This window comes from Astatotilapia calliptera, chromosome 7 (genome assembly GCF_900246225.1).
Source record: "Astatotilapia calliptera chromosome 7, fAstCal1.2, whole genome shotgun sequence".
Taxonomy (NCBI): Eukaryota; Metazoa; Chordata; class Actinopteri; order Cichliformes; family Cichlidae; genus Astatotilapia; species Astatotilapia calliptera.
In genome coordinates this window covers 20,133,688-20,147,006 of record NC_039308.1, presented here as the reverse complement: position 1 = coordinate 20,147,006, position 13,319 = coordinate 20,133,688, and the positions used below count along the sequence as shown (strand labels likewise).

Below are 13,319 nucleotides of genomic sequence, written 5' to 3'. Positions count from 1 at the left end.
TTGTTTGTTAAGTGGGTTTAGAGCTCTGGGTAGCTCCCCAGCTGGGTCTAGACTGGGTCTAGAGAGTATTTTAAATTCAGGGAATTTAAAATAGAAAGTAGCTCGTCCACAGAAGGACTGGTAGCTCCCCTTACGATAAGGGTTCAGATCGCGCGAACAGGTGTGGGATTAGAGCTCTGGGTAGCTCCCCAGCTGGGTCTAGACTGGGTCTAGAGAGTATTTTAAATTCAGGGAATTTAAAATAGAAAGTAGCTCGTCCACAGAAGGACTGGTAGCTCCCCTTACGATAAGGGTTCAGATCGCGCGAACAGGTGTGAAATGTGTGTGTTTAGTTAGTTAGTTTGTTTGCTTGTTTTAATCAATTTTAAATCATGCTTTTTATTTGTTTTTGTTTCTAATGTCTCTGTGAAGCACTTTGAATCACCTTGTTGTTGAATTGTGCTATACAAATAAATTTGCCTTGCCTTGCCTAATGTCACAAGAAAAACAATGGTGTGCTTGGTTTCAGCGTAACTTTATTCTTTCATGAGTTATTTACAAGTTTCTCTTTGTTCACAGCCATTGACATGTCGAAGAGGTTAACACGTGAGGAGCGGATCGAAATTGTGTTGATATCTGGTGAACGCAGTAACCGGGTCATTGCAGCAGATTTCAAGACACCCTACGAGACCACCCATCTCCCATGCTACAGTTAGCAAACTGCTTGCTAAGTTTCGTGAAACTGGTTCAGTGTTGGATTTGCCAAAATGTGGACACAAGAAAACTTTCACTAATGAAGAAACATCAGTGGCTGTCCTAGCTTCATTCAGCCAGAGCCCACAGTGTAGCACTCGCCACATATCACTGGAGAGTGGCATTAGTCGAACATCCCTTCGGCGGATATTAGCTACTCACAAATGGCACCCTTACAAACTCCAGCTACTGCAGCATCTCAACGAGGATGACCCAGATCGGTGCACAGAATTTGTAGAATGGGCAAAACAAAAATTGGAACAGGACCCCCAGTTCACTCAGAAGATTTTGTTCAGTGATGAGGCAAACTTTTATGTGAATGGTGAAGTTAACAAACAAAACCACCGCTATTGGTCTGACACTAACCCACATTGGATGGATCCTCCAAGACTGTTGGAACAACAAAAGTGATGGTTTGGTGTGGTATATGGGGTACAACGATAGTGGGTCCATTCTTCATCAATGGAAACCTCAAGGCCACTGGATATTTGAAATTGCTAAATGATGATGTGTTTCCGTCTTTATGCACTGAAGCTGGCACGTTCCCTGAGTTTTTCCAGCAAGATGGTGCACCACCACATTATGGGTGCCAGGTCCGAGCATTTCTAGATGAACAGTTTCCTGGAACGTGGATTGGTCGTCATGGGCCAGTTGAATGGCCCCCAAGGTCTCCCGATCTGACCCCCTTAGACTTTTATCTTTGGGGTCATCTGAAGGCAATTGTCTATGGTGTGAAGATACGAGATGTGCAGCACCTGAAACTACAGATACTGGATGCCTGTGCTGGCATTTCTCCTGTGGTGTTGCTATCAGTGTGTGAAGAGTGGGAGAAGAGGGTTGCATTGACAATCCAACGCAATGGGCAGCACATTGAACACATTTTATTTTTATTTATGGTCAGAAACTTGTAAATAACCCATGAAAGAATAAAGTTACATTGAAACCAAGCACACCATTGTTTTTCTTGTGACATTACCGGTAAGTTTGATGTGTCACATGGCCCTTTTCCAATTGAAAAAACTAAAGTTGTATCCAAGATGGTCACCACCCATCTTCAGGAGTTTGCCCCCTCACATATACTAATGTACCACAAACAGGACTTTAATATCACCAACCATTCCCATTTTATTATGGTGTATCCATATAAATGGCCCACCCTGTATTGTAGAAGACAATGGTGTTACTGGACATACGGCATCTTCTTTGCATGAGAGAGCTTTAACCTGCATTTATGGATGGCACAGCGAACTCTGCTCAGAGAGAGTGATTCCTGATAGTGTTTTCTAAGCCCATGCAGTGATTTCCATGACAGAATCATACATGTTTTAAATGTCATGCTGCTTGAGAGACTGCAGACCACAGACACCCAACACTAATTTTCCACTTCATCTCTCAGAAAGGCAAAACTCTTGCTGAATTTCTACATATTCTCAGCATCTTTTTATATTATGGACTATAGATGATGAAAGCCTTTGCAATTTTACACCGGAGAACATTATTCTGAAATTGTTCCACAATCTTTAAATGCAAATCATTGCATTCTGCATTTATTTGTATTTTCCTCCAAGTCCAAACTTTTTCTGAATTAGGATGGCAAAGAGTCCAACTTTTTTGCAGCAGTGCCTCACAGATCAAGATAAAGACTACCTCGATGTTTGTGTTTATGTTGTTAATGACGGAAAACGGCATGTAGGCATGTAAAGTGAAGCCATACCGACTCTTAGACTGCAAACAAATGTTCTTTACAAAAATAGATGGCTACTCTAATCTGAGAAAAATATATTGTTTAATAAGAGACAAAAAAATAAATAAACTACAACTAAACTAAAAAAAATAAAGTCATCTAAACTGAACCATTTTCTTGACAACTATAAGTTGTATTAAATGGTTGGGTCTCATTATTAACATATTTGATCAGCATAGACCTTAAAAGCTCTCTACTGGCCACATCCCTCTTCATGGGCTGAGTGAAGTGCCATCACTTTGAAGAGCACCACAGTTATTGAAGAAGTTACACCATCAGCTGTCCTCTAATTAAAATCAGAAACAATGATTGCTCTCCAAAGAACACATTTTCAGACAAACTCTTAACACCCCCGCCTCCACCACCGCTCTCTGGTACACATAAGCATACACACTACACACACATACGCACACACACACACCAATATAATTTAGTTTAATAAAAATTGCTAAGCCTGTAACCAATCATAAAAGCATTCGCTTTCTAGTGGAGTTATTATCAAACCAAAAGAAAGAATCTTTTCCGGGCCTGTCATCTATCAATTCTGTGACAAAGCACTCTTCAAAGCACAAGGCTAATACATTTGGTGCATGACAATAAAGCTTTTCCCAAAACCTATAGAGTGCTTTGAGTAAGTGGCAGCCAAGGACTTAAAAGTGTTTCTTTGACAAACCACTTAGTTTTCTGACTTTGGAGAAGGAATAATGATCCCTTCTGAGAGGGAGATGGAGATGTGTGGATTAAAAATAGGCCTATGTGATTTTCAAACTAGTTCTAATAACCTGCATAAACTGAAATAAATCAAAGAAGCAATCACACTTCTCAAACACTTGACCACAGTTACAGAGTCTTTCATCATTCGTTTTCCCCTGGGTGACTGACAGTGCATGTAATTCCTCTCTTAAGCTAATTGTTACTTCTGTTAGAAAGACAGACCTATTTTAATTTAAAAGAACATCACCATTCATAGGTAAATTTGCTGTGTGCACTGACCAACGTATGATCCATGAGCAAAGTAGATTCATTTTCAAATACTGACAAATCCTAATGAAAGAAACTCCTGTATAAATAGCGAGCTTGTTCCTATAAACCATTATATGGCTCTAGCACTGTCAAACATAAAAACACTGTCTAAACACCTTGTTTCATTTGTCCCTTTACACATTGCAGCTACACAGAAAGTGCTACTTTGTACTCTCATGACTGATTAGTTTGCACTGTTCAAACAACTGTTTTGGAGACCTGTCTTTGATCAAAGCTTAGAAAGACTTAAGACACAATCACATTAGAACACAAGCGCACGTCTATAACCAGAACATTGTGCTGAAATCCCCAGATGGGAATGGGGAGCAATTCTATCCCCATCCCAGTGCCAATTAAAAAATGCATTGACTTTCAATTCTTCAGAAACCACAAGCCATTTCTTTAGTCCACCTCAGACTATTTCATCTAAGTGTATAGATGTCATTTCATTTTAGAGGTCAAGCGAGAGTTTGACCCTCCTTCTTTGTGACAGCCAGCATTCTGGGGATGAATGTGGGCAGTGTTTACCTTGTAGATGAAGCTTGCTCTCAGGGCTCTGCAGAAGGATTGAGCTAACTGAGTCCAGATTGTCATAGCTACTGCATCCCAGCGGGCCCGTCCGTGTCTCTGTCACCTGCAAGAGAATTAGGACTCAAATGAAAAACACATATCAGATTCACTTTCTGTACTTGTGTGCGTGCGGGCATACAAACGTCTGCGTGCCCGTTGTGTTCAAGTATTACTACACTATTACACGACTACATATCTTTGTTTCATCTATTGTGCTTTCACTGTACTCTGCTCGATGAAGTATTCCTCATTTAAAAGAAGCCATCACACAACAAACCACCCTTTAACAATGTTTAGGTGTATTATTATGTTTGAGCTACTTAGACTCTCATATGTACAGACTGTACAGCATTCACACTATTGTTATTACACCAACAGGCAAATAATGTATTGAGAACTAACTGACTCGGTTATTTTTCCACAAGGCTGATGTTCATCTTGCCACAAGGATGCGATCTTTTGGGGGGGGGGGGGGGGGGAGAAATTAAGCTGTTTTGCAGGAGGAATATTTTTGAACTATGGGATTGTTCTGTTCCAAACAACAAAACAATAAACATCTTTATCTATGACAAAAAAATAGAGAACGGAACAAAAATAAAACAATGTAAGCATAACAGAAAGTATTGAAATCAGAAATCTAGCCTGGCTTAGTCAAACCTGTGTCAAGGATTTTGAAAGAATCTTTTTATCTCAGAGGCATAACAAATGAATCAATAAATATAAAGAAATTTAAACAAAGCAACAAAATTTGCAAACAATGATCCACATGTTGCAAGTCCTCAAATTAGTCATTTTTACACATTCCAACATCTGATATGATGGAAGGGCTTCTGAAACTACCCATTTAAGCAAAAAGATCCCTGAAATTCCTGACATAAAAGACTGTTTCCAGTTTTAAATAGTGCAATAATATTTGTTAGGAGCTATGTGGGGTAGAGGAGGCGCAGACAAACCTGCCTTTGAACAGTGAAAAATATTTGGATTGAGAATACATCACGGTTTGGATTGAAATGCAACTTCTTAGAATATTTTACATATTGTATCAATGCTTCATTTTTAGATTTGGTTTGAGATTATGCCAATTTAAAAAGTTTTGTGCCCTTACAAGATTATATATTGCAAACAAAAATGATTTAAAACTGAACTCATTAAAATGTGTGAAAAACAAGGTGAGCTTTTGTATCCACAGAGGGCTTTAGACAGGCTGGGGAGGCTGAGGGAACGTTGAAGACAGAACACAGAGACAAAGGCTACGAGATGACATGGCATGACAACAAGACTGACATCTACAGGACACACTGAGGACAAAACACAGGGGAAGGGAAACACTAAAGGGAACTAAACCAAAACCACAGAGAAAAGTGCAATCATAAGTGCAAGAAAACTAAACGAGGAAACATAAGACACTCACACAATAATGATTAAACAAGATTCAAAACACTGGGTCAAGACGCAGAACCATCACATTCATATCTGTTGTGAGATGAATTTTCACCACAGACAGCTTCAGTAACTTATATTGCACATTTGTGTGTGTGTGATTGACAGTGTGATATCATTTTTTCCTGTCTTTAATTTTGATACCATACCAGATGGTGGGCTGACAAGCACGAAATTAGACAGATGTAAATCTACCCCTGGCATCAGGCGGCAAAATCAGAAGACAGACAGGGACAGACTGGAGTAGAACTATATAATCTTCATATTCAATCAATATGCTCTTGAATAAATCTTGCTATATTAGGGCACATGCTAGAGATGCAATAGCTTTTTTGTTTTTGTTTTGTTTGTTCTTCATATTTGACGATAACGCTGACATTCTTTATCTGTAGATTACGGTATGCCATTGTTGCATATTATTTGTTAAAAATATACAACATTTTAATGACTGAAATTAAATGAATGGAGTGTGAAAGAAACATACAGAGATTGGAAATACTATTTAAAAATGTCACGCTAGCATTCTGGTATTGCTACCACCAAATGTTTTACTGGTTTTTTCCTTTAAGATACAAATGGGAAAAAGTGGTTGATCCACTGAAGCTTTACTATTTTAAATTAAAACGCATACAGTACCTGCTGTTTACAGCACTGTAAGTAACTGAACTCCTGCTTTCCAGATTAGAAATTCACATTTTACTGTCTTCATAATATAAGGGCTTATTCCAGTTTAATTTGAATCACATTCAAAGAAATTTCCTTTCAACAAAGGTTAGCATGTATGACTTTTAAAAACTATTAATGAGGTAATAATGATCACCTCCTTGCAGTTTTTAGCCACAATTCATTAGTTTGGTTAAAAGAAATAAAGAATTGAATGGCAAAGGTTTTGAAGTTTTGAGGTGCTGAGGTGCACTTGACTAATGTGTGCATCTGAACTGATAACAGAACGACGCAGTCACACTGTGCCATTCACATTTTTGCTGACCCAGCTCTTTTCCTCCCTTTTTGTTGTTCTTATTGTGAAATGAATGACCTCCTTCAAAAGGTTGTATTGCACGACCCAGGGTGACTGAACAAAGGTGGATATCTGTCCCCTGTCACTTCGGGACATCTCCCATGTGACAAAATAGGTGATTTCATGGGCAAGCTAAGGCATATTTAGATCTTTACTCTCACACAAATTGTGTGCATATATATGAACACTTGCTTCTTGCCATTTTTCTTCACAGCCATTTTTCTATGGAGTTATTTGCTCCAAGAATTATGGTTCCAAATTAAGAGCACACCCGGCTTTAAGGATTAGAGACTGACCCTTGTAATCTGGATGACCTTAGGAGAGCGTAGTGCATTACTTGTTAGGCTCTGTCTTTTCATTTTCTCCACCACACACCATAAGAATGCTATGCACCAGATTATGAAAATGGAGTGTAACGTAATAAAAATACAAGGAGCAATCAAAGGACTGAAGTGGGCCAAGGGGGACTTAGAGGATTTGGATTATTAAGCAGAACACAACAGTGGAATCCCACTGGGCCCGGACTGTATAACAGTCCACAGACAGAAACCATAGTTCTGGAACAACCATCTAATTGTCATCTGTCACCAAGAAAATCATCTAACCAAGTAAATAAGAGATAATGCACAGGAGATCTAAAGTTGCAGGTTCTGTTGGTGACTTAATGCACATATATTATTCCCCGAGCCCCATATATTTAAAAAAAAAAAAAAAAAAAACCTACGTTTTTCCTGTGCAAAGTTCTCTGTATTTCAAAATGCAAAATATAGCTTCATGATATACATACCATGCAGCTGCAGTACATCAGGTGCATGTAGTATGTGTGGGTACTTGTGGGTAACGTGTGTGTTTGCATACAGTGTGTCTGTGCATTCAGACTCAATCATGTTGCTTGTTTCTTGGGAACCGGTTGCATATGTAATGATCAGTGGCTAAGTAGCTACCCCATGAAACATTTTGACCTCAAGCACATCTGAAAATTTTGATTTGCACGTTTACATCTCAAGCTATGTATTTATAGTCCGTCATCTTTCTCACTTTATTTGATTTGAATTGGCCTAGTTAACTTGCTTTAATTGGGTATCTGCCTTTCCAGCACACAGGCCCATTCACTTCACATCTATAGCTGACCTTTCTAATGTACCTGCCTTTCATTAAGCGCCAACTGGAATTTCTTTAATACAAAGAGGAACATTTGGCAGTTAAAATCATAGGTAAAGGTCATTTCGTGAAAACTGTGCAATGGAAAAAAAGAATCTCATATAAAATTATTATACAAAATAGACTCTAAAGCACTGTGAATTATTAGGGATAAAACACGGAAAAGGTAGCTGTAAAACTGCTATTATGTGAGCTTTGCTCATAGTTTGTGCACACATGTATCAAAAGGTAAATGCATCCATGAGTTTAGGCCAGTGTATACCTATCTTTTTATTAATACATCTCTCCAGATGTATCATAATACCGTCCCCTTATGCCTTGTATTAGATAACTTTGTCATTTGTCACCTAAAACATCTTCCTATCTCTACATATGATTCAGTGTGTATCGACTGCTTCAGCGTGCAATAAAATCACTTTTTGTCAGGTTCATTAAAATTACACAGCATAGGAAGCTGTCATTATTTCTACAATTCCTTGAAGTTGTCATGGGAGTAGTATGATCTTACTTCTATACTGCTATACTGAAAAGGATGTTTCTCTGAAACCAAACCACACATTATTCTAGTCTCCGTTGCAAGAAAGAACAAGGAGAAATAAAAGGTGGTTTGAAGCTATGTGAGATAAGGAAAACAATGTATGAGGCAATAAGATGGGTGAGTGGGACAGGGAAGATTACTGTAAGGTTCAACTGTCTTCATTACACGTCTCTTCTGCTGCACCATCCTAATCTGCCCATCACATGCCATTTTCTTAATGACTTGCTATTTATGGCTACATAGAAAAGAAGAGACGTGCTCCTCTGTAATTCTTCACCCTGGTAGTGAAAACTCTCTCAGGACACTTTTCTGCCTACTTCATATCATTTTTCGTGTGGCTAGAGTGTTCCTCTAAGTCACACTGGAGGCACGGAGCAACCACGTTTTTTTTTTCTGTAGTAGCACATTTCCCTTGAACATTTATAAAATTCTCTGTATGAATATTTAAATATCTAAATGTGTCAAGTATAAAAGACATTATTAATGTAACTCTTTAGTTTTAAGTGATACGGAAAAAAAAAAGATCAACTTTAGGGCATTTCTAATTATAAACTTGGCACCCTCGAGTGTTGTAACTCAAGCAACACTGAATATAAAATCTGTCATGCTTGCTTGTGGCAAATGCAAATTAGATGTAAACTGCTCCGAACTTGGCTTCTGCAGACGACAGAAATCTGGGTCATATTGTATACATGTTAAATTTCTCTTGCCCTACACAAGGCTCACAAGACTAGACTGAGAGATGAGAAAAAGGATCATATGACTCTTGCTGGTACACTACCACCACCCACAGCACTGCAGCATCATCAGGAAATGTGCATATTGATTGCTGGTGTAAATCTGCCCAGAGTAACTGTATGGATAGGTGACCTTGTGAGGGATGCAGTAAGCACACCCTGTAGGAATGCACACTTGCACACTTCATGCATGAATGACTATAGAGTACGCGACACAGTCAGCCGCTCAGTCACATGCAGACTCATATACAGTCAAGATAGCATGCAAGCACACATTCACACAGCCAGTTCCTCATCATACGTCTTGCTGCATAATCACACATTTCCACGGGAACACACTCATTCGTAAAATTGACATTTTCTTTCTATTAAAACACTCCATTGGGTATCTTATTTTCATTCCTAAATGACCCTCCCTCCCCACTGGAGTCCTAGCTTGCAGCAATGAAGTTCAGCCACACAAAGACAAACAACCATATGTCATCTTTTTTCTATCAGCAAGGTATGATTTTATGCACAGTGGGGAAAAACCTCACTAACGTTTTGTAAGAAGGTCATATAAATACATATAAGTACCTTAAAAATAATGATAGTAATGAATTGATATATGATTGAAAAAATGTTTATACCCATTAATGGCAGCTTTTAGCAAAGTTTTAATAGTGTAACTGGTTGAAATAACATATGTATAAGTTTAGCATTGCACTGCTTTTAGGTAGCATTATTCTACATATGCAGCAATTATATTTATCATATAATTGCTAATAACCCTTACATAGTGCCTAGAAATGTTTATATAATAGCATTTTTAAAGTAATTCATTAGAATTGGACTTTACTTTCAAACTATATTGCTGACTTACACTCATCATAAAGTCTCATTAATGATCACAGGGCATTACAATTACATTAACCAAAAGTATTTTAGATGCCATATAATATCTAAAGAATGAGCTTAAATCTTACGTATAGCCATTACATTTTTTATGAAGACAACTCTTTGCACTGAAACATCCCAGTGGATCACAAACTAAACGATAAACCTAAATAACCATACATGCTCAATGTATGATACAGTTAAACAGTTAACATTTGGATAGATGCTGTGTCATGGATGAAATGCTTAGCTGCCCAAAGGGATTCTGGTCTTGTCTCAAGATGCAAGAGCGAAAGACTTTGAAAGAGGGTTTATTGTTGGGGCACAGATGGCATGAGTTTCAATCACAAACACAGCTGGACTGGCTAGAGTTTCAACTTGAAAAGCGGCTAAATTAAATCTGCAAATAGATCTATGGGAATTGCTTCAAGGGTTGGATGTTGGAGATGATGCGTGTGTGAAAAAGAACAACTGAATGAACTCTGTGCAGCGCATGATCAGATGACTGCCAGAAAGAACAGTGTCGACCCTTACATAGAGGGAAATGGTTAGTAGTGAACAACTTATGCATTGGGGGTTTGGCTGGCATGAACTGGATTCGCTATCCCTTTAGAGGAAATGGTTATTACAAATTAATAGGATGTTTTTCTGAGTTATCACCTGTATCCTATTTCCTGTCTGTGAGCAGGTATCCCATGCAACCGCCTGTATGCCAGGGTATATTTCAGAAGATGTAAATCTCCCACTTACTGGCTGCACGGTCAAGAGCTGCACTCACATAGCAGCAAGACAGTCTTTTGTCATCCAAGTGTTGCAGGTCATGTTAGCAAATTTCCATTGCTGTAAGCATGTTATTGTCTAAAAGGTCATTCCACTACTGCTTTTTGTCCAAGATTTGGTGAAAAAGAACCTTGACCCTCATAGTAAATCCTGTGAGAAATGGGGGCAAAGGGAGGAAAGCAATTTAGTTTATAGCACAGCGTATCTGTGGGATGTGGGATGACCAGCACAGTCCCAGGGCAGGTGTATGGGGTACATGTCTGTATGTTTAGCTGATGATCTTCTTGGGTAAACGGCTAATGACACAGCTAACAGTTTGTCCACTGTCAAAGCTAACAAGTCATTAATAAGTTAATAAGCCCCTCTGTTTGTTGATGACATCTTTGGTCTTTCTGGCAAACAGAAGCTAGTTGTTTACTTTGAAGTGCTTGATAGAACAGTCATCATTTCCCTGATGGTTGTGATAATGCATAGCCATTAGCTATGGAGTATATATAGGGCACCACCTGGTGAACACATATTCCCAAACAGGAGGATCAACTCACACACTCTAGGTAGTAGAGTCTCTCACACCCAAGAAATCACTATATAGGCCGATCTTCAGGCAGCAATCTCACCTGATGAAATACTTCTTTGATACATCCCCAGGAGAGGGATGGGCCTGGCAATAGCCGCTCATTTGGGATTTGGTGGTTATAGGTGAAGGAACACTAAAAAAACCTCAATTTTTGCATGTGCCTTGCAGTTCTTTCAGTGTCTTGGCAGTAAAGAGATTTACATTGTGGAGCACGTCAAAAGGGTTTCCCATGCATGTACTACAGTGAATACTCAACCAGTGTGTGGTGGTGCTAACCACAGTGCCAGGAGCAGTTGTTCGTCTTTACCTGTGTAGTCTTCTGCTGTCTTGCCAGGTGCCTTAAGTTCATGCAATGATCCAGAAAGTGCTGTGTATTGTAATGATAATTGGCTTTGAGCTTGTTGAGAATTTGGGGGGGATTTGAAGAATCATTAGGGTACACACTGAAGGAGTGGGGGGGGGGGGGGATATCATGTCTACCACCCTGCGGTCTTTTCTTATACCGTTTCCATTGCTTCTTGAGTGTGTTTCTCTTTATTTGCACAAAATAATCGATCCTGTTGATCATTTCCCCGCCCTCTTGATAACCATTTCATTCACAAATTGCCACTTTGCTATCTATGTTATAGCTTGTAGTCTGTGGTAGGTTTGTCCCCTTTAATCATCTATCCAAGTCAACATATTTTTCTACATCTTCACTTCAGGGAGTATAATCCATCTCCAACTCATAATAGCTGCATTGGACTCAAAGGACCGGTTTGTGGCAGAGGCTCTAAAATGTCATACTCACTGCACTATGTCACAATTGTGGAGTGGGCATCTGTAAGAATTCAGTGCCTATGTTCCTCTAAGACTGGATGTATACAAAAACCTCTGAAACAACTGACACAAGTAACAGGCTAACTGCCAAAATAAATTGGCAAGACAGCACTTAGCTAAGCCGCTAACCATGCCCCTTTACAGCTAGGCTGGCAAACAAGTTGTCCTACTCTATCTTCTAAACATTTGCAGTTACTAGATCTCAAATTAATTGAACATTTTGAGCTGACATGTATGTAACAGCGGTAACCTCAGCCAAACCCAGCTAAAAGACCAAATGAGTAAAAACGTCATGGAAACATCCATTCGGTAGAGTTTTAGAGACATATAGAATCAGTGCCATGCTGTTGGGCTTTTTTTTTTTCCTGTGATAAATTTCACCATTAGACCATGTCTACTTTAGCCAAATGTAACCATTTTTCCATCAGTGATTTTGATTACCAAATTTTATTTAGCAATACAATCAGTGGTCCTAGGGAAATTTTCTTATTAAAGATTAATAGTGTTCTATGTGTTTTAGTATTCCAACCATTGTAACTTGCACAGCATGTGCAACCTGTAGGAGTCCAATAACAATCAAACAACTGTTTGTATTTCTCATTGATGAAAAAAACTACGTTTATAATGAGGAAGCTTTGCATTAGTGCCTGCACAGATGTCTGATGTCATCAAAGATTGATTGTGATATACCCTGCTGGCTGTCCTGATGTTCACGTGCTGTTCTGCCGCCTCATTAGTAGTCTGATAATGACACAGTTAATCAAGTATTGCTTGCCAAAGTCATACACAGCATAAATTCTGATTTACGGTGCTGCAGATCATTGATTTTCTTTTTCTTTCTTACTTAAAATCATATGAGGATTTAGGTATGGAATCAGTGTATCTGGCAGCATTCTATATCTGTATAATGTGTATACCTGTTTAACTTAATAGAGAGTGTATTCAGAGTGTATAAGAGTACGGTGTTTTAAAAATGTGTGCGTCTTATTTCTCGTAGTAATTCTGATTTTTGCAAGTGATTACATTTTCTAGAATACTTTTGTTACCTTTCCTGTTGATATGAATCCTATCAAAGACAATGTGAGTGAGAGTGAAACAAAAACAAAGAAACAACAGCAATGAAAAAGTAGGGAAGAAGAAAAACAACTTTTTATCATCTTGATCAAACTAAATTAAAATATACAAAATAGACCCATGTTCAAGGTCATTTGCTGTCTTCACAGGGAAATTTGTATTTGACTCATATAATAATATATCACGGTAAGAAACACATACAAGACTTTAGAAGCTGTCGCACTTCTCTG

General features: G+C 38.6%; 1 protein-coding gene across 1 annotated transcript in view; it reads right to left on the bottom strand.

Moving 5' to 3' along the window:
• brinp1 (bone morphogenetic protein/retinoic acid inducible neural-specific 1) overlaps positions 1 to 13,319 on the bottom strand; it is a 107,473-nt gene that overhangs the window by 26,082 nt on the left and 68,072 nt on the right. The window contains exon 5 of the mRNA XM_026173679.1: positions 4,028 to 4,133. Coding sequence (XP_026029464.1) covers positions 4,028 to 4,133 — 106 coding nt within the window. The remainder of the gene's footprint in view (positions 1 to 4,027; positions 4,134 to 13,319) is intronic.